This window comes from Sphaerodactylus townsendi, linkage group LG05 (assembly GCF_021028975.2).
Source record: "Sphaerodactylus townsendi isolate TG3544 linkage group LG05, MPM_Stown_v2.3, whole genome shotgun sequence".
NCBI classification, from domain to species: domain Eukaryota; kingdom Metazoa; phylum Chordata; class Lepidosauria; order Squamata; family Sphaerodactylidae; genus Sphaerodactylus; species Sphaerodactylus townsendi.
Window position 1 is genome coordinate 47,978,038 of NC_059429.1, and position 26,326 is coordinate 48,004,363.

General features: G+C 41.1%; 2 protein-coding genes across 3 annotated transcripts in view; one reads left to right on the top strand and one right to left on the bottom strand.

The window, feature by feature from the left end:
• Positions 1–523: 523 nt before the first annotated feature.
• Positions 524–6,943, bottom strand: RPF1 (ribosome production factor 1 homolog). Of its 2 annotated transcripts, XM_048496770.1 has the most exons (9): positions 6,682–6,940; positions 5,641–5,697; positions 4,273–4,353; positions 3,649–3,744; positions 3,020–3,173; positions 2,302–2,384; positions 1,829–2,010; positions 1,539–1,665; positions 524–662 (listed from the first exon to the last, which is right to left on the bottom strand). In XM_048496770.1, exons 1-9 carry the CDS (start codon positions 6,889–6,891, stop codon positions 621–623), a joined length of 1,032 nt encoding a protein of 343 aa, XP_048352727.1. In that variant the 5' UTR covers positions 6,892–6,940; the 3' UTR covers positions 524–620. The 2 variants fall into 2 exon arrangements, 1 of the variants encoding a protein (XP_048352727.1); XR_007244548.1 differs by lacking the exon at positions 524–662 and having other exon boundaries at positions 1,582–1,690; positions 1,775–2,010; positions 6,682–6,943.
• A 28-nt stretch (positions 6,944–6,971) lies between these two features.
• The window catches only part of LOC125432806 (uricase-like), a 101,747-nt gene continuing 82,392 nt past the window's right edge, over positions 6,972–26,326 (top strand). The window contains exon 1 of the mRNA XM_048496769.1: positions 6,972–7,153. Coding sequence (XP_048352726.1) covers positions 7,099–7,153 — 55 coding nt within the window. The 5' untranslated portion in view covers positions 6,972–7,098. The remainder of the gene's footprint in view (positions 7,154–26,326) is intronic.

Consider the following 26,326-nt stretch of genomic DNA (forward strand, 5'->3'; position numbering starts at 1 on the left):
GAGGCTGTAAGAATGGAATTACTCTCTAGTTTTTACTTACCAAGTACGTTAACCACATGGATGCAATTATTCTTTTAGAGACAGTTGAAGAAACTTAAATCCTCTATTTGTACTCTTACCAATACTGTCATTCTACATTTCATAAAAATTACTCGTACCTGGCTTTCCTAACTACTATGAAAAATCTTTTTAGTTCTTGACATGGAAAAGATCACAAATCACGTTAAAACATTACTTTGGTCTTGTTTTGATAAGCAACTCAATTGCAACGTGTGGAATTCAAAATGTTGCCCGGAACCAATTCTGGTTGTGAGCTGTCTGCATTACAGGAAAAGTACTCACGGTAGAAAATTGTATTAAATGATAAGAAACTGTTGTGACCTCTTTGAGAAGGAGCCAAGACAAAGCACTATCAGGGAATGGAGTTGGTTACCACTGAAACATTCAGTAAGTCCTTCTGGCATCTGTAAATATTAGCACGTGGAGGGCTGTAGACCAATTGAACTATTCATACACATTGAGCTCTTTTTTTACTAAAGTTTTATTGCACCATAAAAGTAAGCTGACATCATCATCACTGGTTCTGTGTCCATGTTTCTGATCTGCTGCTGTAGATGCTCTTATAAGTGGAATTTCCTTCGACTTGTGTCCATTTCACGGCGCTGGAAAGTAAAGGAAACAAATACTATTCTATAAAAGAACAACACTTTAATATTAATATGTTTAAGGTCTTACAACTAGATCATTTGATTAAGGGCAACTGGTTAGTATACAGCTAATAACGGAAAATTACACCATTTTTAGGATCATTAACTGGCATATACAAACTGGCCTGTGCTGTTTATGAAGCAGTAATTGTACTATGTGCTTAGCTTACTTCTAATTCCTGTGGATGACAACTAGCGTGGTCTGGCTGTTGAGTGCCAACTAGGATCTGAATGTCCAGATTCAAATTCATACTAAGCCATGAAGCTTGTTAGAAGACCATGGACCAGTCACCTTCAACCTAACCTCCCACACAGGGCTGTTGTGAAAACAAAAGGAAGTGAACCATGGAAGATGAGTAAGATAAAAGTGCTCCAAATAGGGAGGCAACTTCATAGCTACCTCACATCAGCCTAGATTTGATAACGGGGCCTTTTCAGCCCTTGTTATAAAATGAGAAAAGCACTTCAGTCTCTCATATAGCTAATTAGTATGTTACCTTGAAGGGAACAGGCAAAGATATTATGAGGTACTTTAGGTATTTGTGTGTACAGAGGTCACTAAGCAGCAGTCAGTATCATTTCTGGAAATGAGCTAACAGCATAATTCTAGCCACTTTCCTGCACAGGTTGTGAATGAGTGCCACTCATATAACATATGAGTTATATGAGTAAATGTAATCTAACAATGAAGTGAATTTCACCATGAAGCATGCAGATATCATTTCAGTATTCTGCAGAGTTCAGTGAAATATCTATTGTTCACTTTGGTGCTGCCAAATTTTCAAGCATCTACACCAGTTTGTCTGTTAAAAGACTGTTAAAATATAATACCTTGTGAATCCACTCATATTCTCCAAACTTGGAATCAAATGTTCCTTTCTGAAGAGACCTCAATTTCAAGGTAAAACGTGGGCCAAGTTCTTGAATTGCCACTCTTTTTTCATTTTTAAAGATGTATCTTTGAAAGAAGATGAGCAAAATTATTATTATTATTTATTCGATTTGATAAACCGCCCTACCCCCGAAGGGCTCAGGGCGGTGTACAACAAAACGAGAAAACGAAATTAGTAGACATTAGCTAATTAAAATGACAGTAGTAACATAATGTTTCAACTACTCACCTATGAAATCGAAAAAAGATATAATCCCTCTGATTGTGAAATGTTGCCACCTGTCTACCAACAAACTGAGGATCATGAGGAAAGAGAGAAGCAAACATACGACCAATAGAATGTCCTAATCGTGTTGTAAAGTTGTTCAGAATTACTTCAGGCTTGTGTTCAGTGGGATCTTTTCCTTTTCGCTAGAATAAAGGACAAAATGTTGCCTTAAATATTAAACATAACAGTTACAGAAAGAGGCATACTATTCCAACCGGTATAACAGTTGTGCACAATCGAAGTGCAACCAACATGGCAATCCCAGGACCATGGTATTTTTAAGAAGAGATGAGCAGAGGTGGTTTGTCATTAACTGCCTCAGCACAGCAACTCCAATTTTCCTTGGTGGTGTCCCATCCACATATGAACTGTGGCTAACACTGCTTAGCTTCCAAGCTTTGACAAGCTTGGCCTACTCAGGGGTATAAGCTCACCTTTATTTCTTTACGTAGACGAACACTACTCATCTTAAAATGAGCAGTTGGACCATCAGGCAAATGACTTAACACAAGCCCATCTATTACAAGAGAGTTAAGGCAGCATCAATCTAATTATGAACAATGACATTAGTGTATAGATCAAAAAGTTGGCATAATGGAATCACATACAGTTAAGGTGATTTTTCTACAAATCCACAAAACACCCCTGCTTCTCCAAATTTCTTGCTGCTGTCGTCAGTTTTTGATGGGGAAGATGAAGGGAAAACCATGTCCTCTAATTCCATCTGCAAGATGTCAAGTGGTGGCAAGACTTGAAGTACAAAGTGCCTAGAACAGGCCTGCTTCAGTCCTGCCTCCTCACATCTGTCACCCAGCTAACTAGAGAAGACAACGTAGAAGAAGTGAGGGGAAAGGCTGGAAAGCCACAAAAATGGTGATGAGGGCAGGGAAGGAAGGGCTGGGAGCACAGAGAAAGTGGGGAATAGGATAGGGCATGGAATTCCCATCTCCATGAGTCTTGTGGGACTCCCAGTTACCTTTAATTTTTACCAAACAGCCACTAATACTATGAAGTAAAATATGTACATACAAACTACTAAAATAATATATGTACATACAAACTACTAAAATAATATTATCTGTAAGTTATTGTTCAATTACAACACTGATATCTGAATCTACTGCAGAAAGACTACTATTAGTTGAAGGATACTTGGTATTTTTCGATCTTCATTAATAACAATCAGGTCTGTGAAGTCCCTTGAAATACACTGTGGAATAATTCTTTTAAGAGCCAGTCCTCTTCGATAGTAAACATGTGAATTTGGAATGCACTTTGATAACTGTTCACAGAATCTCACAGTTCTCTGCAAAAAAAAGAGTTTAAACAGAAGAATTACGAGACATATTCTGATAATACAATGGATAAATCATCACCGCAACTCCACTATTGGGTCTCTTTAACTATTCAGTTCAAACCTGTTCCCAACTAACTTGTTTCAACAAAACCATAACTGCTGCTAAAATGACTGTATTAGATTTTAAAAGCTGTTATTCTTCAAACATAGTACAATATAATTCTTATGAAGCAGATATGCATATTTCAAGTTCATGGACATTTCTGTGTAGTAAATACTTTAAATGATCTGTCCAGCATCTAAGATGCAAGGCTATTGGAACCACTTGGGCTGTGGTGCTGAACTAGAAATGTTAGCTTTTGTCAGAAAAGAGACAGACTGCTTTAATTTGAAAATGAAAGCGGTTTAAACAAAGTAGTCTTCAACCTCACAATAGTTCAACTGCAAAACACTTTATCCACCAGTTTAAAGAATATGTTTTTACCCCTCGGGGCCTGTCAGATGTTGTAATAAGAATCTTTGGAACTGTCTGTCTAGTGAAGTATGGGGCAAATTCATCTGTGGCTTCATCCAAAGCAACCTAGAAACATAATGATTACATAAAAACATATTAAATGGTGTTTGCATTTCTTTTTAAAAGGAAACAAAGCCTTCAATTTAGGGATTGCACGTTTTATGGTACTAAGGCCCAAATACTCTATATTAGTTACATAAGTTTACTGCTTAATAAACTTGGGACAGCATTTTTTAGACATTAAGTAGAATGCATTCAGTTCAAAACTGTAAATTTCTTTCAGGTTTGTCTGAACGTTCAGACAAATTTTCAAGAACTCCAAACAAAACTGCATTTGCTTTGTCTTGTAAATCAAAAGGTCGGAAATCTAATCATTTATTAAGAAATGAGCCTTACTGCCTTGTGTGTCTTGACACAAGAGCATTTCATGATTTCCATGATTCTTTGTAGAATGTCATGGAATACAAAACAACATAATTTCTCAAGCACGAGCTGACTGTTAAATGTATGCAAAATCATAGCAAAAAACTTCAAAAAGATGTAATCCATCCTTGAGCATATTTTAATGAATACTATAGTTTTTCTAACAGTTACCTCTTCATCATTGGGATCTACTGTGGTTTCATCATATAGACGCTGGTTTTCAATTGTCTTTGGTACTGGTTTTGGTGGTGCCTTTAAGAAATACGACAATATTAATATATGAAATAGATGTGCTCCTAATTTCTATTAAATACTGCTCTATTTCTGTCATGTACTGGCAGCAAGATTAACACATACTACCTTAATACTAACTATGCCAAACTCTTAATATTAGGGAGGTTGCACTGAAATGCATCTACCTTTTGGTGGGAAAGTAGTTTTTTCCAGGAAATTTTAGTTCTAACTACTGAGGTTTGATAGCTTCTAAATAGAGATTTATAATGTTGCACATTATCACCAGCAAATTACAGTGGTTACAGTACAAAATCTTTCTCACAAGAGAAATGCAATGTCATAAACACTTCTACTGCACATGAAAAAAACCACTGATATTACACCACTAGCACATTTTAATGTCTCAAAACACTTCACATATAGTGGCATATATTCAACCTCTTGTGCACAGAAGGTACACAGGTGTGTTTTTCCTATGCTCACATTCATTTTTGTAGCCCCTGTCAACTGCTTAGAAAGCTCATTCATGGAGTCACACAATCCATGTGGCATTACAGCTAGGCTAGAGAGAGAAGAGAACAAGGAGATGATGTACTTGAAGAAAAGGAAAAAGTAATAGTCCCACTGCTTTGTCCTTCCTCTCTCCATCCCTCCTCCCCCTTCTTGGCTATTCCTCCTGTATTTGATGCTGATTTTTCCAGAAATCAGAAGGGGTTGCATAGACAGAGAAAAACATGGCAAAACTCCACATTCCATGGATGAAGCAGAATACAAGCCATTATTTCACTATTTATTATAGCCTTTCTGTAAGATAGACTAGTATTTAAATTTCTGCATTACAACTGAGGTGGTTGAAACCAAGACAGTAATTACTTATCAAAGGCCATCTAATGAATTAATCAAAGAGAGGATGTTTAAACCAAGGACATTCCAGATTAGAGCCAGCATGCTATGCCTGTTCCCACCGCTACTAGCAATTACTTTCAATGGAGCCATATAACACATGAGGGGGAGAAAGCTGAAATATAACATCATTTATTTTATCACTATTATAGTGATCTGATAATGCAGACAATTGGCTACTAAGTCCCCACAATCACACAGTCAGTGGTATGGCACCTAGTGGTTTGAAGTTCCCCAGCATCATGTACTACCAAGCAACAGTAACCAACTTCATGCTTGAAATGTAAGAAAACAAAAGAAAGTAACCTGTATTAGGAAACAAGTACAAATCAATGAACAGCTCTCAGGTTAATTAAGAACATATTAGATTCATCAAATCAGTCCCTAACCGTTTATTTCTACCTTGTCTCCAAGGGCTTCTCGCTCCTTTTTTCGCTTTTTCTTGAGGGCTAACCTTTCCTGGGAGAAGAAAAAAACAAAACATACAAATGAGTTGAAGAACAGAGAAAATTAAGAGTAATATATGTGTCTTCAAATGACTGGAAAGGCTGGCTTCATCACATACACCTCCTTACTCTCACCTTTCTGTTATTTGCAACTTTAAATATGTCTCAGTAATTCTCCCATAAACATACACTTCCCGAGTCTGATGAGCTCTGACTCATAAAAGCTTATGTTGAAAAAAGTTCTATTTTATTTAGTATGGCTTATGTAATTTTTCCCAGGTGTCTGATTAGAGGCGTAACAATTATCATTGTATAATGAATAATATATAATGTTTTATTTGATATTTCCCACTGCAACAAACAACTTTCCAATATAGGAACATGAAGGAATAAACTGCACTAGAAACTCACCTTTCAAGGAACTCAAGCCAGTATCCTTGAAGTCATCCTATTTTCTTCCTACTGCCATCCTGTCAATTAGGCTGAGAAGACTAGATATATCTTTACCAGCATGTCCTCAGTCCAACTTTAATACAATAAAACTGCCTGCTTCTCACTAAGTCTCCAGAAGGATACACATAGTGTTTCTCTGCAAACTCTTCTCTTTCCAAGATTAGCAAACTGGCACATATAATATGCTACCTTATTACACTCTGCAATTTATTAGCATTTGTCCACCTCCTCAAATTTTGCTGATGAAAATGGAGGAATGCCTGCAACATTGCACGTCTTATACTAAACAAACGAACTCAAAAATAAGAAACCACGTTTTTTTTTTTAAAAAAATTAACCACATCAGGCATTCCGAAAGGCAAAAAATTGGGAGACTGTTTTACCATTCTGGTAAACAGGTAAGTTGGAGCGCCTGCTTTCCTTTAATCAGACCCCTTTCCACGTACACTATTTCATCACGCACAGCCCTTCTCTACACACTCTTACAAAGCGCCAATGGATCCCCCAACTTCATAAAGCCAAAGCTGCTGTTCTTCCCTCGCACCTTCCTCTGCTGTTGCTTCCAGCGCAGAAACATGAAATGGCGCCGCTGCTTGTTCTTGATTTCGGAGACGCTGAACGACGGCGGGAACAGGACCTGGCCCTGCTCGACAGGTGCATCTCGGTCTTCCCCAGGGCTCGCAGCCTCCTCCGCTTTTGCTGCATCGCCTTGCATCTTCTGACGCTTCCCCCCTTTCCCCAGCTTCTCCGACATGTCGTTTTCACAACCCCTGACCTTTTACCCCACCTCGTTTTCTTCCGGGGTCATTTACCAATCGCTCACACGATGGAGCACGCGCACAAGATGAATCCGGGTTGGGCGTCTGCGATGAAACTGTTACGTTTACGGCGATAGGCTAAACAAGAACCGAATCATGCGCATGATGGAAGAACACTTTTTTAAAGCGGGGTGTTTGTGCGCATGACTGTAGAGTCCCGTTTCTCTGCTAGTGTCCAGCTGGATTATCAACAACCTGGTTGGTTTATTTGGTCTTAGAATGTCATAGAACATAGTTTGTCCATGCACAAATCTCCTGGGGGCTTCATAGGAAAAGGTTGGAGTCATCCACATACATACGCCCTAGTTATTGGAATCTTAAATTGCAGACCACGTGCATGCATGCAAGATTTGGGGGGAAAGATGGAGATGGCAACTTGGGCGGATTTTTTTTTGCAAATTACCGCTGGTCAATTTTAGATATATTAAACAGATCAGCAAATATATACAGTCAACCCAATACTGAAAGATATGAGGCCAGCCAAGCCTAAAAAACAAGGACTGTATATATAGGGATACAAGGCAATGAGGTATAAGCAGTTAGTTTGAGTGTAATTTCAACAGATACTTCATAAACCGTTCATAAAGATTGTTCATAAGGATATATTATGGTTATTTAACTGGATAGAAAGGTAATAAACACATATATAATGAGAGCATGTCATAAACATTGTCCATGAGGCACGAAACCTGCAATAGTCATATTGCGTTCCAGTCAGTAGAAAGAGTCAGTATCTCCAAAAATTCAATGAATCAAAGATATTAAGCTGAGTTGTGGTAGTTGACAGCAACAGCTCCAGCAAGTGATGAAGAAACTACGGCGACAGCAGCCACATTCGCAGAACGCGTTGCGCGCTAGTCCACGTTTTCAACAGAAATTTCTTCAGTGCGTTCAGGTAATTCTATTAGAAATAGAGATTGAATAGTAACTAGATGATTCACTGAATGTAGAAGCTGTATGCTGCTTTACTTAGCTAAACACACAAATAAGAGAATTCAATCTCTATTTCTAATAGAATTACCTGAACGCACTGAAGAAATTTCTGTTGAAAACGTGGACTAGCGCGCAACGCGTTCTGCGAATGTGGCTGCTGTCGCCGTAGTTTCTTCATCACTTGCTGGAGCTGTTGCTGTCAACTACCACAACTCAGCTTAATATCTTTGATTCATTGAATTTTTGGAGATACTGACTCTTTCTACTGACTGGAACGCAATATGACTATTGCAGGTTTCGTGCCTCATGGACAATGTTTATGACATGCTCTCATTATATATGTGTTTATTACCTTTCTATCCAGTTAAATAACCATAATATATCCTTATGAACAATCTTTATGAACGGTTTATGAAGTATCTGTTGAAATTACACTCAAACTAACTGCTTATACCTCATTGCCTTGTATCCCTATATATACAGTCCTTGTTTTTTAGGCTTGGCTGGCCTCATATCTTTCAATTTTAGATATATGCCAGGTGAAGATGCGTTCTATGCATCTAGTGGAGTACAAAGCTTATACCACCTGTTCTTGAAAGTCACAGAGCCTTTCTGGTGACTCCAGAACTTCCCCGACCTCCAGCCAGTGCAAGCTTCAGTAATGGACAGAGTGGGGCCCATACTCAAGCCTACCTCTGTGTGAAATAAATGGGTTTTTCTTCTTACCCTGCAAACTTTACACTACAGGAAACTGGAGTATAGCAAACTTCATGGCGATGGATGCTAAAACCCTAACCAAGGTGTCAAGACAATTTGCCCGTTGTAATGACCCACACTCTCCCTGTCTTGCAAATCAGTGGACATCAAGGAGAGTTTTTTGGAATTTCTCTGTGTTACAGATACAGCAGGAAAAGGGCTGGTAACAACTGTTGGGAAGGATGACAGAAAAGCACGGATTCTAATATTTGTAGCCAATGCATGAGATGGGTGAGAACAAAGTTGAGAGTTTTCCTGTGGGCTCAGCTAGGGATCAGGGTTCTGAGATAATTGGGAAATTCCTGGAGATTTGAAGGTGGAGCCTGGGGAGGGTGGGGTTTTGGGAATGTGGGGGGGGGGGGGGGTCATGACATGCCAATTTGTCCACCCTCTAATTCAGCCATTTTCTCCAGGGGAACTGATCTCTGTAGCCTGGAGATCAGTTGTATTGCTTAGGTCCATCTAATCTGAGATGAGCATTTCCGTGGCTGTGATAAACTTGTCAAACCTGAACTTACCTTCAAAGGAATAGATTGTATGTTCTTTATTGTTTGGTTCATTACAGAAATCCTTTTTTTCTTGGTGTTCTTCTGTCTGTTTTCTTTCATTCATTGGAGATATTTAGTGGTGCTGATCTCAACTTCCATGAGAAGACTTGGCCAGGAATCATTCAACTGTTGGGTTTTTTTTTACCAAGAGGCTCTGTTCCTTCAGATATTGATGGATTGCAACACCTACTACCACCGTGTGCTCAAAAAGAGGAACACACTTCCTTAAGAACTGATTTAAATACTTGCTTGGCAAACGGCTCCAAATATTCATTCTGACAGCACCAGGGCATGTAGTGTACTTCCATTCTGTCTCCAACCATTTTGTGCTGTTTAACAGTTCAGATCTTGAGTACAGAAAGCCTAAGACCACAGTTCTCATGCTCTAGGTTAGAATGGGATCCCTGGAACGGCAAATTTCACGTTAAGTGGACCTCACAACATTTAAAACTCTTCCTTCTGTGGACACCAATCCTGACTCATTTCACATTCTTCTGGTACATCATTACATGCTTGCTTTCTGACATTTACCTAAATCCCCCAATCCAATCTGCCGCCCACATCACCTGTTCCATTCCCAACACTTCCTTTTACTATCTATTTTAATGGATCCTCTATCTTGCCCCCAATTTTATCCCATTTTTTAGTTCTTCACCTCTTTTCTTTATGCTACTCTGGACTGAAATACGTGCTTCATTTGTTTTCATACAGAATTCAGTGTGGTGTAGTGGTTAAAGTGTTAACGATCTGAGGGAGGGAAGCGTTCCTCTGCAAAAAAGGTACTAGAGACTTACTTTATAAGAAAGCTAAGCATTTAGAGAACAAAACAAAGTTTGATCTAGTGGAAAAATTCATAGAAGATGTTAGCAGAGTGAATCTTTCCCTTGGTCTGAAGACTTGTGTTTTCCCCAATGCTAACTTTTAAGTATTGGAACAGCCTTCAAAATTTGCCACAAGATGGGGCTGCAATAATAACAAGTAATTGGATTAAAATGTACCCTTGTCTTCTGCAAACACAAACCATGAGAGGAAGAGAAAGAAAGATGATTGTACCACTCATCACAGCAGTACCATGCCCTGTGATACATTTTTCTTGCAATGCTCTTGAGATACCCAGAAAATGTATCTGGGACAACAGCTACTACAAGAAAGGAGGGAAAGGTCAGCTCTACCAGCTCCTTCTGTGAACTCTGTCTTTATATTTAACCCTTGATCTGAAACTTTGTCTATCTATAGTTTCAGTTTGGCCTCTGGGCACCAACAGAGTACAATTTAAACATAATCCAAAAGTGTAAGTTGTGTAGAGAGACCTGGAGATAAAGTATCATGTCAGAACAGACCCTAAAGCTCCCCCAACTCCGCATCTCTTTAGGCTTCTCAAGCCACTCTTCCTAGAAAGTGTACAATCGTAACATCATAAAACCGATAAACACATTAATCAGTGGAATATTCCACTTTTCCCAAAGCCTCTTGCGGAGTCATAATAGCTCCTAATAAAATGTTTGTGTGGGAAATTTTATATTTCAACTTCTCTGACCAATATTTTATTTCAACATATCTGACAAAGGGAGTTTTGACTCTCAGAAATGCATTCGCTGAAAATCTCTAAGGTGCTACTACACTTGAATGTTGCTGTTTTACTGTAGACCAAATAGGCTGACCACCCTGTGAAACTTCATTTCAAGGTGTTTGATTCAGAGCTGGGATTCAGCCGGTTTGGCCAAACCAGTTGTTAAAAGCCCCCTCATTCCTCCTACCCTGGGAGAGGAAGCAATACTGCTTTTAGCACCTTGAAGCCCAGGGCAGGAAGGAGAGCTCTGGCTCAGCATTCCTCCCTGCCCTGGGCTCCATCCTGGGGCGGAGAGGAGACTTCCCGAGCTGGAAAGCACTGGGGGGGCAGGGCCACCGCCGATGAAGATTGAGGTGGAGGCAGAAGCAACCATCGCCCTGCTGGCTGCTGTGGCTCCACCTTCCCCCTCGATCTCCATCAGTGGTGGTCAGGACCACCACTGATGGAAGTTGAGTCGGGGGGGCAGCAGCTGGTTCCAGTTGAGCGGGGGGGCTGCATCCCGCCTCTGCCCCCCCCCCGCTCAACCGGGACCAGTTGTTAAATTATTTTAATCCCACCACTGTTTTGATTCCCCAAAAGTGCCTTCTTCAGAAAGCCTCTGGCAACTGGTTGAAACTGACTGACTTGAGCAGCCTTGGATAGGGACTAGAGATTAGTTGTGTTAGCCATGTAATGGATCCTTCAGCATCTTTCAAGCAATTTGGAGGCTAGTGGATAAGACTGAAGCAAGAGGCCAGTATTGGAAGCCCATAGAAGTCACACGTAAGTGGGAATACAATGTTCAGTCCCACTTTGACAAATTGGCCTTGGAACTTGCAGCTAGAAGCAAGTGTCTAGGCATGCCAAATTGCAGTTGAACTTACTAGTAATTATAAACATGTTTTGTTGCATGGGTAGCGTGAGAACACATCCCCCCCCCTAAATCTATAAAACAAGAAGAACAATTGTTCTGTCTAGGGTCTCAAAAGACTACAAGGAGACTAGGGTTACAGTGCCTGTAATTAAAGTTACTGAGCTGTCTGGAAAAGTCTACTTATATAGAATAAATACAAGAGTTAGTAATTTCAGACAACAAATGAATAGTGTCTTTTCTTATGATCTGCTGCTGCACTTCCATTTATTACTTGTTTTATTATGTCTCCATAAAAGAGAAAATGTGTACAGTTTCTGGCATTTTCAGCTATTTTCATTTTATATTTGTATAGATGTTGTACAATATTTCTTTCTGTTTTTGATGGAGCTAATGAGGTGGTAAAACTTGAGCATGGTTTGGGGATAATGGAAATACAGTGTGTCATATTTATGTGCCATAAAACAATGTGTCATTGCATTTTTAAATGGAAACTAATTTTAGCTATTTTTAGCACACAGGGATTGATTAATGAAATGTATAGTGTTTACAAAGCTCATGAACCCTACAAATGATAAACACTATTTAATTATTAAATGAATAGCACTGAGTATGTAATTTAATGATTTTAAAATGAATATTACATTAGTAGTCTAAAGGGAACGATCTTAATTCTTATACATTCCTTATACACAAAGGGAAAGCAGCAATCTCACACATTCTTAAATTTGGAAGAATTAATATGAAGGCACTGTGGATGTATAATACTTTTGAAGTCTTTTCTCAGAGCAATCTTATTGAAATAAGGAATAAGTAGTGTAAGGATCAAAGTCTGGTACCTGTATCCTAAACCAAGTTTCTACAAATTTGTTGAGTTTGTGAGCTGTTTGGAATTCTGAGACACTATAGTGGAAACTGTGATTAAATTACACTTCACTGTATGAATGCTCAGGAGTTAAACTCAAGCTGCTCTTTCCAAGTAGTCTGTAGCTAGCCCTCATCTCACCCCTACCCTCCTTAATATCTTCTGAATTTAATCTTTGCTGTTTGGGACAATGCAGCCATTAATGGGAAGCCTGAGAGATTGGACCTATAGGTTATGTGCATGTATGCAATGAAGACTGAGGAGATTCTAGCTTTTTCCCTTCCCTCCCTGATTAATTTACTGTGGGAGTGGTCTTGGAGTTTTGTGGGTAGATGAAGCTTCCCTTGATGGGTGGGACAGCTATTATTAAAGAAAGATTGCCATTCTTGGGGAGAAGGACGCATGCTTTTAGGGTTGCCAGGACCCCCTGGTTCTTCTAAAACATTGAGGAGGTAAAAGAAAGGATCAACTCTTTGGTTTTGGGAAAATATGCTGTTAGTTTCATTTTCCAAAAGAACCTTCCATGGCTGCAAAGAGACATTTCCCAGCCCAGATATATATATATATATTTCTGTAGCCAAGCCAAGGGTACACAGCTGTGATGCACCACCCCAGTATGACTTCTTCACATTTCTAGTCAATTACCTGTAGGTTTGCCAGCCTCCGGGTGGTTTATAATTGTAATAAATCTGCACCAGAAAAGCTCAATGTACCACTGTATTTATAAACAAAAAGTAACAACATGGTAATGACACAATTTGCCAAATTCTTATTACAGTTAAACAATAGCAAACCAAAATTGGATGTACAATATCCTCAATTAACAAAAGACTTTAGACACAATTTATTCATGTGCATTATAACAATAAAGAATCCAATCAAACATAGTAACAACATAGAACAGAATGTGCATAATTTCATCATAGCCATACTATTTACTGCCTAGTAATTTTAAAGGTACCAGACCCTATGCCTTTCCAAGCTATACTTATTATGCTGTTTAATGGGCAACCAACCTCCATTTTTAGGTTTGATTTTGTAGTATTCTTCATAAAGTCCCAATTATCTGTGTGTCAAGAAATAAATCATTCAGTAAAATTATATAACCGAAAGGTGGTAGCTGGATCTCCTTGGATTACAACTGATCACCAGGTGACAGAGATCAATTCACCTGGAGAAAATGGCCACTTTGGAAAATGGACTGAAGTCCCAGCCCTCTCCGCACCCCCAAATCTTCAGTTGTTTTCCGACCTGGAACTGGTAATCTTAATTACCTTTTAGGGAGTGACCTGATGCTTTCTGATTATGTCTGTTCCATTCAAAGCTATTTGAATTTATCCCCAGGCCTGTAAAATACTTGGCCTAAAACAGGAAACACATAAACCAGTATCATGGTGCCCTGGGTGCCTCTGTCTTATTTGTTGAAAGCAGCTCTTATCAGTTTTGTTGGAGAAAAAATAATGTGCATAGGAATGAATTTTAAGTGGTTTCAAAACAGTACACTAAGATGTGTTGGTGAACAGAAATGTAACTGGGAGGGGCAAGAGGGGACTTGGACCCCAGATGCCACTTCAGTTTGTCATTTGGGGGCATGTTTGGCTGGCCATCCCTCTCTTCCAGTTGGGCAAGGAAGGATGATTGGGCTGGAGTGCATGAGCACAGGTGAGACAGGGGTTTCAGGAAAAGGTTTCAGGATTGCTGCTGGTGCAGATCTCCCAACTCTCTTTGAAGGAAACCTTCCTGGAAGAGCTGCACTTCCCCTCGCAGGTGCAGAGGGCAGCCCTGTGTTTCCTGGCAGTGCTTCTGTTGGGGATGTTAACCAGCCATGGTGGCTACTTCTGGCAGCAGGGAAGGCTGTGCACGCATAGCCACCTGCCAGTCCCCCTGCTTCGCCAGGTCACCTTTGCTTCTGTGATTGGCCTGACTGCTTGTCATGGCAAGCCTGTGGGTGGGGCTGCCCAGCTTTGTGCTGCACTCTCCTTCCCTAGTCCAATGCTTGTTTTTGTTTGGGGGTGGGGGAGCTGCCCTGCAGGGATCTTTTCCACCCTGCCCTTAGATTACTTTAGGAAGGAGGCAGAGATGGAAGGGTATTTCCCTCCACCACCTACCACTGCTGAAGCACCCCCCCTTTCTGCCCTTTCGCTCTTTGCTGTATTCTCTCTCCTGTTCCCTCCCCCTTTCTATCTCTTTCTACATTTTACATTCTTTCCCTCCTTTTTCCTCTCTTTTCCCCTCCCCCTTTCTTTCTCTTTCCCCCCTTTATCTCTGGATGGAGGATCATTACTAAGTAATAGTGTGTGAGGACAAGCTCTTGTGGTCTGGGTGGGTAGTGAGTTGAAAATGAACAGTGTGAGGCAGCAACAAAATACTGTATATACTCGTGTATAAGTCGAGGCACCTAATTTTACCACAAAAAACTGGGAAAACTTATTGACTCGTGTATAAGTCTAGGGTGGGAAATACAGCGGCTACTGGTAAATTTTAAAAATAAAAATAGATACCAAAAAAATGTTTTTAAATATTTATTTCAAAGAAAAACAGTATGGCATAACTTTAAAAGTTCTGAAGTGAAACCCATAACTCTCACAGACAGTATCTCTTCAGAGTTTCAGAGGGAAGATGCTCAACAAGATTCCCTTTTTAAAAAGTCCCTACAGGTTCTCCTTTATCACGGATAGCTTATCATTACACAGTGAAGATGCTTGCATGGTGATGGCAGCCGCTGCCCCAAAGCAAGTCTTTTTTGCAGTCTGCAAGCTCAGCTGGACCGAAGTCCCACCTGCTTTCCAAAAACACTGGGTAGGGGCCAAGAAAGGTGCTGGCAGTGGCTGTACCCCAGGGCACCCTGTGTGTGTGTGGGATTCCTGCCACCATGGGCTCCAATGGTGCGAATTTCCCAATGAGTATGGTTCCCTAGCATTCATGGTGCTTCCTGGCCTGAACAAAAATTCTGTAACATATAAATGTTATATTTAATATTCACACCTATTCACTGAATATTCACTGTGAATGAAGCTACTGGCCATATGTAGTGCAGCAAAGCAACAGACCAAGGCTTACTTGGGAGCTGCCTTTGTGTCCACATAGCAAGGAGCAGGTGCAGAAAAACACCCTTAGCTCCCAGCCTTTTTTTGCTCGCCACCCGTTCCCCCCACCTGCTCACCACCCGTTCACTCGCATATAAGTCGAGGGGGGCTTTTTTCAACACAAAAAATGTCCTGAAAAAGTAGACTTATACGCAAGTATATAAGGTAATGCAATATTGGGGTGTATCAATAAGGGCGTAACATCCAGATTTCAAAAGGTTGGAAGGGGGGTGCAATTTCAGAGCTTGCCCCATGTGCCATTTTCTGTAGGTACATCCCATTCAATGAAAACTTATTCTGAGTCACAACCTTTCTTATAATGACTGTACTCAGTGCCCAGATATATTATCTCCAACTTAGGTTGCTGGGCTTCTCACAATAGCAGGAGGTCTGATGACAGCAACCTTTATTGCCTGCTGTCACACTGAAAAGTGGCAGGAGAAAAATTGAAATGCTCATGCCACACATGGCATAATGTCAGTTCTGGGGGGAATCTGGAAGTGATGGTACATCGCTCTAGGGTTTCTAGCATTTCCCAGAGCAATGTAAAGTCACTTCTGGTTTTTCCTGAAAGTGAAGTCATGGTGCATCTGCTACCTTCACTCTCCCATGTCCTTTCCCCAAAACTTCTCTGGTAGTCATTGCTGTTTTCCCACAAACCCACTCCACAACGCACTTTAAGACCCTAATGGATTTCAATCTACTTGGTAGATTGTTATATGCTTTAACAAAATTGTTATATGCTTTAACAAAATTTAACATGTTCTTTGGAGATCAAAATATTGACTTTTCATTAACCAGGTATTTAGTGTTGTTTTTTAATTCGCCAAGTATGACTAGTGGCTTTGGCAGTATCGATGTGTATGGTTTAATGGAAGTTAATGTAACCAGCATGCATGTCTCAAGTTGTGTACAGAGCAGCTTGCATGTGTAAGTCTCATTCTCAAGAACTGTGCCTCAGTGTACTGTAATAGAGATGCAATGAGTTTCTTTATTAGAAAAATAATTATTGCCTAATGGGGCTAATTACAGACTTGGAGTCAAGACTCCTGATGTTGCTAATTCTAAAGTTACTAGTTCCAACTGTGTATGTCTGCAAGCAACTTGCTTACTTCTGTATGCCTCAGTATGCTTCTCTCTAAAGTGGGGATATTAACAGTTGCTCACTTTATAAAGCACATGAGATCATCAGATCAAAGACATTTAATGAGTGCACAGTATTGTTATTAATACTGTTGTCACCCTTCCTACCTTGTACCTGCATATGCATTCTACGTGCTTTGCCTACAAGATATTTGAAGCTTGTTGGTAGAATTCATGAAAGACATTTGTGTGCTTCTCAAAAGGAAGTTATTTGAATATGCAAAAGAGCCCTTGGCTGTAACATTTCTTAGTGTGTACTCACCATTTTATGTGCATTGCTAATTTCTTACAAATCGTCTTGCACTGTTTGCCCTTTTCTTAAGAAAGTCATTTTAATATATTGGACTTGTGTAACCTTGCCCACATGGCTGAAGCCACCCACTTCTTGTTTGCTGTTTTGCTGTATGAAGGGAATTAACAGAATGTTATAAAGAAGGAAGTATTTTCCAGTACATTCTTAAGAAAGCAAATGAGCAATAATGTTATTTGATACAGGTTTTTCTTGTATCAGATTTGTCAAATCCTACTGAAACAAATAGGATTGGTGTGCAAACAGCTATATAACTCTTCAGAGGACAATTCGCCCTGTATTACTGACGGAGAAAGAATATTGTAATGGAGCTCATTTACCAGCTGCCAAAACCTGACACTACTTATGAATAGAATGTTCTGCATTCATTAATATATATTAGGATTATATGGTAGGTGTGTCCTTGATGGCAGTCTACGAATTTTCTAAAAAAGAATGTAATATCCTTTACACGTAGGAGATGTTAAATTCCCCAGCAGCTATTATTCACTGGCACTCCAGCAACTGATATGAGGGAAAAATGCCATTAGTGACATCACAGTCCTCTTTAGAGTTGGCAACCCTAATAAGTGGGCTTCTTCAAGATATCTAATGTAATCCAGGCTTTATTTTTTAAAACAATGGTCATTTCTGCACGATCCAAATATCTCGGGTTGAGCAACGGAAATATCCTGGTTTGGCCAAGAAGTTCACACAGTTCCCGGTCCTAAAGCAGGTTTGTCCCACAATATTTCCCTACTTGGGATTTTAAAAAATTGCCAATTCGGCAATTCTTTTCAAAAATCCCTCATTGAACCCACTACCGTGCAAACACCATGGGAGCAGAACCATTTTATTTTTCCTACCCCGCCACCTGATCTCCTCACCTGACATCTGATTTTGACGTCATGTCAGTTTTCAACTCTGCTGAGCCACTAACTGTTGCAGTCTACCAACCGTTGCAACTTGATCTTCCCAAAGCATTCCCCCAAGCATGTTTTCTGCTCATGGTATTGACCGGGCACCATTTTGCTTGGGTTAATCAGGAATTGAGTCCTAAAATGTCCCTGTTTTCATTTCTGTACATATACTGGTTTCTTCGAGTGCATAGCTAGGGAGATGTGCACTTTGGGTTAGTGGGCATATCATGGGGGGTGGTGGTGGTGGTGGTGGTGTCTCATTTTCCACAAAAAAATGAGAATGTGAATGGGAATATGATGTGATGCTGTGCCTCATTGGGGGTTTTTGTGGGTTTTTTGCCACTTACCATGTTGAGGCCTGCACCAGGCCCTATCCAGAACTGGAAAGGGGGGGCTTTCAATTCAATTTCAATTTCAATTTCACTTTATTACAGTCAAAGACCAGCAAATTACAGTCAGGGACCGACAAATTCTATACAGCAAATTGCAGTCGTGAATCAACAAATTCTATACACACTCTCAACCTTAATTCCCCGTGTAATTGTAATATATAAATACCCTAAAATCAACACTGAAGCCTAATTTGTTTCACTTGTCCCATACATACGGTAACTTAGCGTTAAAATACATTCAGTCCATTACTTAGCGTTAAAATGAATCCAATCTATAACAGCATTAAAAATAAATCCAATCCATAACTTAACGTTAAAATAAGTCCAATCCATAACTTAGCATTAAAATATATTCAATCTATAACTTAGTGTTAAAATGAATTCATTCCATAACTTAGCATTAAAATGAGTCACTTAAGTTAAAATTATTCATATAGGCTTGCCTACTTATTGTCTTTCGGCCTGTTTGCACTCCCATTTACTCAATCCTAGATTAAAATAGTAATAATATTATTAATAATTAATAATGATTATGAGCCATATATATATATATATATATATATCTGTATCTCTAATACAATATCAGTTGCCTACTCACTGGTCTGCGTTTCTTTATAACAAATATACAAAATTTGGAAACCAATCTAGACCAGTTTGGATTTTTGTCTTCCAGGAGCTTCCTTATACATACATTTTCTGGATAGCCCCTGAAGTTAATTAATATTGGGTCTAGTATTTTGGCTCTTATTTCTCTAAAGTGCGGGCAACAGAGGAGGATGTGGCCTGTAGTGTCCATTTCTTCTAAATTACAGGAACAGATCCTCCTTTCTTTAGGTATCTTCTTATATCTCCCTTCTAGGATCGCAGACGGGAGCGATGCACATCTCACCAGGGTAAACGCCCTTCTGAGTGTATGTATTTCAATGTTAGATACATATGGGGCTGGAAAAGGGGGGGCTTTGTTTTTCCTCACTGCTGCCCCAAAACAACAGCCAATCAGAATTCTGGACACTGGGTATGTTTGTGCATGTTCAGATACACTTGTGCTGTAAATACAAAAGACCCGGGCTCATGCTAAACAAATTGGAGTATTTCCTCCTGGTCTTCACTCAATTCCTTCACAGAAATGGGCAGCCATGCAAAGAGAGGAACCAGGATAAAATAGACCCAGATTGTAAGATACCAGTTGTAACCCAGTATAATTGTGCTGTGCAGAAATGGCCAATGTGTGATTTTTTCCTGCTCAAAATTTGTTGCCCAAGGGAGCTACTTCACTTTACCTCATGATAGAGTTGTCCTATGTTCAGTTTTTTTAAAAAAGTATGTCAATGCTAATTGTTTTAAAACATCTGTAATAGTAAAGGGCTTAATCCAAGTTTAATAAGCTTTAATCCTTGGGAGCTTCAGAACTGTGACAGGGGAGGGGAGGCAACGAAAATACAGCATTCCATGCATCAGTCACTCACTATTTTGGCACCAGTTTGTTGTACATATGTAGGGCATAAAAGACGCAGCCCAATGAATCATATTAAATGACACAATCATCACTTTTAGAACTACCAAAGTGAGGATCTGAGAGATCATTTGGTGCTATATGTAAATCAAAGAAAGCCTCTTGTATACATGCACAATGTATATAGTTGCTGCATCTTGCATTTTTTAAAAAAAATTGTCAAACTCTGTAAAGAAAAAAAAGAGAAGAAAAATAGGCTTGGCTCTGACCAAGAGGAGGCTGCACTTAACAACTCCTCAGCATATATTTTTAAAATTCATTTGCAGTATGTAATGTACTACCTCCAACCAGAGGCATAGTTGGGCCAGAGGGCGCCCAGTGCGCACTCTGGCTTTTTCACCCCGCCACGCAGCGCCCAACCCCCCCCCTCCCGCGCGCGCGCAGCGGCATCCACCCCCCACTCTTACTTACTTTAGAAAACCGAGCAGGCTGGAGAACAGGCCTCCCTGTTCTGGTCTCCTGGGAAATGTAGTTCCTACCAGAACAGGAAGGCCTGTTCTGCAGCCTGCTTGGTTTCCTAAAGTAAGGGGGGGGGGGCGCTATGAGGGGGAAACACGCCGCCCCCCCCACGCCTCCCCCACACCTACTTTAGGAAACTGAGCAGGCTGCAGAACAGCCCTTCCTGTTCTGGTGGGAACTACATTTCCCAGGGTCTCCTGGGAAATGTAGTTCCCACCAGTAATGAAGCTATTCCATTCTCCAACCTGCTTTCGGTTACCTAAAAGAAATAAATGTTAATGGTGAGGGGCTCTTGAGGAAGGGGAGGGGTTGGGGGGATTTTGCGCCCCCCACGTAATCTAATTCCGTGCGCCCGGTGCGTTGCACACCCACTTTCCCCTGGGAGCTTCGCTGCTGCCTCCAACTATGTTCAAACCAATTTTCAGAAAAATCCTGGAATTATAAAGAATACAATAAATATGTACAATCACCATGTGAATTGAATGACAACATAAAGCAGCAGCACAAGCTCAAGCAAGTGGCACAATTTCTATACAAGATGGAGGCAGAATTTTAAGAACATGACATATCAGCATAAGAACCCTGCAGTTCATTTAGTCCAGCAACCTGTTTCACACCTTGGCCAACTGGAAAGCCAAATGAACAGAGCATAGAGGCTAAGACCTTCCCTTTCTAGCACTGGTATTCAAAGTGTTTACTTCCTCTGAATAAGAGACAGACTTGGCCTTTCTTAGTTGCCCATTGGGCTGTTGGCTGGCAAAATATGTTCAAAAAAGTGGGGTTTTCCATAGAGTTTTGTCCGAATCCTGGGGTGTTGCATCACTGTCATGCCAGCAATGTGATATTATTTTTAAGTATTTGCTGGAAGTGACACTACTGCATTGCCATGATGTCATCCCTTCCCCTGCATTCCTGCCTTCTCCTTCTCCCACTGATTGCCAGTATATGGATGGCAAACCTCCTCTGAATGTCCCTTTAATTGCCATAGCTAGTGGTTGCTGATGGGACTCCATGAACATGTCTAATTCCCTTTTAAATCACCTGTACTAGCAGCCATCCCTACAATCTCTGGCAGTGAATTCTATGATTTGGTTATTCGTTGAGTAAAGAAGTACTTCCTTTTGTCTGTTCTAAATCTACCGCCCATCAACTTCATTGCGTATCCCAAAAGCCTAGTAGTTTGACTTGAGTGCAGAGAGGAGAAAGTCTTTTGTGTGAAGATGGGTGTGCAAGTGAACAAGGGGACATATCATGGTCACCATAAGCCTATTGCAATTTGTTGCCTCTTTCCCTCATCACAGAAGAATCAATGTGAAGTTAATAGTTTACAAAAGCCACGCTGAATGCAAAAAGCTTTAAGCTGTCACTGAAAAATTAGCTTATGAGATGCCAGGCAAAGGGTTTAAAGTCTGGCATTCCACAAATTTCCTTCCAGTAGTTAATATTTGCCACACCAAGTGAATAGAAAATCTGAACAGTCTCTAATGCATTGCCCACATGAATTAAATCAGTTAAAACTCTTATAAAGTCTTGTAGGCTTATAACACTGTTGAGGCAGCGTTTTAAAACGCTGTCTGTCCACCCGATGCAGATCTTCTGATAGCCTTGCCCTTTCCTCTGCCATTATCTAGCGGTGGCAGAAAGGTGAGTGACAGACTGTGGGATAAAGAAGGATGTCCTCCTTCCTCCACTGGGGCAGCCGCATCCAAAGGCTGGGCATCCACATGAGGTGTCCTGGCTGCCCTGTTGTTTCCAAGGGGGCTTTCCAGTGTCCTAGGGAGGTAAAAAACATTTTTTAAATAATCCTTCCCGCTGCAAGAAAGCCTCCATTAAGCTTGCTGGACTTATGGCACCTTTTTGGTAGGGTTAAGTCTTAAGCTCCAAGTGCCAGTGTAGCAGAAACTTAGGATTTAACACTACCCCTTGGGTGGAAGCTGACTAGCATCGACTCGTCCCTCAGCCATGCCTACAAACTGCCCTCACTGCACTGGCAATGGTGCAGGAATGTTGGCATGGTGCTCTGACTTGCGTTCAACCACTGTGGAGGACCATGTGCCCCCCCCCCCCCCGGAACATCCAGCCCTCTGCTGGGGCAAGTACGGGAAGGGAAGACGAATCTGCCAGCACAGCCCCATGCCTCATCCATCAGCAGATTCGCTCCCTCTCACCAAAAATGTTACAAAAGAGTAGCATTGGTACTGTATGCTGAAGTATTTGAATTGTATGCTGAAGGTTCCAGGTTCAGTCCCTGACACATTTTAAATGGATCAGGTAGTACTTGATGGGAAAGACCTCTGGCTGAGACCTTGAGAAGCTGCTGCCAGTCAGAGCAGACAACACTGAACGTGAATGGCCAAGGATCTGGCTGAGGCAACTGCATGTCTTCATTGTCAACAGACAGTGTTGTTAGAGGGTTTTTAGAAAGTCCATTTGATGTTACATCAGAGTTGTCTTCACCAGAGTTGGAAGTGTCTTTGGCCTGCAGTCTTCCTGAGACCCGAGTTCTAATTCTTTTATGTTTGGAACCCAGATTGCAGCAGGGCTGTTGGATGATAGCATGGAGATCACTGCTTACGTGCAAAAGACCACAGCATTCCCACCCACACATAAACAGCTAACATTATCCCAAGAAACTGTAGGCAAAAAAAATTAATCTAAATTAACACCAGCATTGCTTGGAGCCTAGGAGTGGCAAATGAAAAGCATAACAAGCACAAGAAAATTAGGGATGTTTACTTGACAAGAATATGATAACATCATTAAGAAGAGTATGATTTGAATAATGCTTTAATAAAGAGACCTAACTAATGCAGTGTAGCATAGTGGTTAAAGTATCATACTAAGGTCTGGGAAATCTACCAAGTTTGAATCCTCCCTCTGCTATCGAAGCTTGGTTGGTGACTTCAGGCCAACTGCATGCTCAGCTCAGCCCATCTCACAGGGTTGCTGTGAGGATAAAATGGAGGAGGGAAGAACAACGTGAGCCACTTTGGGTACCCATTGGGAAGAAAGGCAGGATATAAATGTTGTGGTTTTAACTATGAATTTTCATTGTAACTTGCCCTGAGCCAGTTCTGGGGAAGGGCAGCATATAACTCAAATAATAAATAAATGAATAAATCTACTCAGAATATAAATAGCAGAGAGCTAGTTATCCTAAATTGTTTACAAAAGCAATGGGAGAGGAGCCAACAGTATAAAGATGAAGCCCATCAGCCCAACTGCTCAGTTCAATACTAGGTTGAGCAAAGCTTGGCTCCAAGCCTTCAATTTAAAGCTGGACTCAAGTAAGTCCAGCATCAAATGGGCCCACCTTGCTGGCTGGTATTTAGCTGCAACCCTATTTTGAACTTCATGGGGAGTTCAAGGGTGGGGCACAGCTGCAAGGGAAGCAGCCTGACAATGTACCACCAACATGACCTATTCAAGTGGAGCCAGGGGCTCTAGCACCCCCGTGCCCCCTCACTATGCCACCACATAGAATACCTACATTAAAGATAGTAAATTTTCTGCAAGCAATCTGATAATAGTAAGCAGAAGAGTAATCCAAATTATGACACAATGCTTCATATTAGCTTGGACATCAGGTGGCAGGCAAAGGCAAAACAGGAGGGAGCCTAAGCCCCTATGCCCAATTACAGGGTTTGCTTGACAGCATCAGGTGATATGCTTCAACCAAAGAGATCCTTCCCTGGCTGTTGTAGGTTTTATGGGCTTTATGGCCATGATCTGGTATTTTTGCTACCAGACCACAGCCCTTCAGCCTGGAAAACCATAGCAGCCAGTTGATTCTTGCTGTGAAAACCTTCAACAAGATTCTCACTGCTTTGCAATCTTCCATAAAATACTCGCACATACTCCTTCTTTCCCCTTCTCCCATTCATTTACCATAGCCTGGCCTGGTTTTCAAAAATGACTCCTCATGAACCCATTCAACTGCCTAACCTTGGGAGACCTATGATTTCCAATCCAGGAGCACCTGCCCAGCCTGCCTGGGCATTATAATAAAGTTAACCCCTAGGTGGAATGATAAATTGCCTCACAAAAGGGCATCACAATCGGGTTTCTATTTGTAAGGCGTGGGCATCACAATGTCAGTGATTGAGGTGGAGGATAGGTAAGGAATGAAAGCTAGCACAGGGCAAATCCAATAGATCTTGCTAAGCAGGTGCTTGAACCCAAAGCACACTGTAATAATTTGCCCCCTAGAAATTAATTTGTTTGACACAGTTACGTTTAGAACTAATAAGTAATATATAGAAAATCACTTCAAGAGTAGCTGCTGCAAATTACACTAAAGCAGAGCTGATTTCTTTCTTTTGGAGGGAGAGGGCAGGATTCCCACGTCTTTCAATACCTGCTTCACAGACACCAATTCAAGAGGCATCCCTACTGAGAGACAGAGAGCCCTTGGTGGTGGGATGCAGTGCCACTGCAGTGATGCCCCACTGCCTCCAAGAGGGCTTTTGGGCAGCTTGGGGAGCAAAAACCAGAAAAAACAAACCCTAGCTGCTGGAAAGCCCTTCATATGGCTTATAGGATTGGTTGGTGTCCCAGGACACCGTGGTCTCGACCCTAAACTTCAAGAGGGAACCCGCTAACATAATCTCTGCCCCTAGGAATGCCTTCCCACCCCTCACACTGGTGTCCGATTGGGATGTCAGCACAGCTACCCCGCAACCTCGACTAGGGGTTTTATGGTGGTGGCGCTAAGGGACGGGCGGCCACTGTTGTGTTTGCCTCCTCCACTGAGCTAAGTGTCCTGGAAAGGGCTGCGCTAAGTGTTTGAGATAGGAAAATGAAATGCCCCCCCCCCCCGCTCCCTCAAGCCTTTTTGCCCCCTAGATGGGACTGATAGTGAGCAATATTAAGCAGGTCTATTTTTTAAAAAACTACTTAGATTGTTTCAGTGGGACTTTCTCACAGGAAATGCTTTACACAGTGGGGCTTTCTCACAAGGCAATCCATAAAGGGTGGGGAGTGAAAGTGTTCAGGAGGCAGCGTGATCCCAGTACCAGCATAAATGCCCCTTGCACTAGCATAGGAGCCATTTATGACCATATAAGGGGCATTTATGGACATTTAAGACAGCACACAAATGCATATGCAAATCAGGGGATAAACTGAAGCATTATGGGGCCAAAACAACAACACAAACTCATGCAGAAAAGCTGAATGAGGAGGAGAGGCTTTGCTCTCCTGTGTCCTTCATTGTGGGCCTTCAGAGAATCCACGCCTGTGATGAAAAAGAGGATACTGGACCCTTGTTCTGACCTCGCATGGCTCTTCTAATATCTTGTTCCTTGCATTTAATTTGCCACTTCAAAATAGTGAGCTGTTGGACACTACGCTACAAATAAGGCCAAAGAGGAGCTTGGAATTTCAAAGAATTAGTTTAACTTTAACTGCGTATTTTAGTTGCAAACTGAAAAGGATTCTGAACTTGGAAGGAAGTTATTCTAACATTAAGAGCTGATTCAAATGTTGCCTCTGGAGTGGCACAGTCCTCTAATGGAACTGTAGTAGTGCTTCACTTTGCCTACTATGGCCGAATCCCCACTGGGAAATTAAATCTAGATCAAACCAAGTTTGAAAATAAACTGCACCTTTTCATCGAGGTTTCAACCTCCCCACCACATCATGTTTCCAGTGAAGACATCTAGGCCTATCTTGGATTCAAGAAATGTAACAATCCCCACTACCACGCGATCGGCTTGGCAGGTCTCTTTTGATTGGCTGTCGTGCCGTGTTGGGGCGGGACTTTTTTTGTTCTCCTGTAAAAACGTGCTGCCGTTATGACGTCAGAATATCAGCATGTCATCACGTCTCCCCTGCCCAAATTTTTGGTTGGTTCTCGTTCTTTCATGCTCTCGCAAGAACAGCACCACATGCACTGACTGGTTGTAAGGCATTTGTGTCTCGCTCCACGGCGAGAAATTTAAACCAAGATTAGACCCCTGATCCTCACCTCCAAACTAGATCGAAGACATGTTTGTTGAAAAAGTAGTACTTTCAAGCATGTTCAGCAAAGATGTGGGATAAGGGGG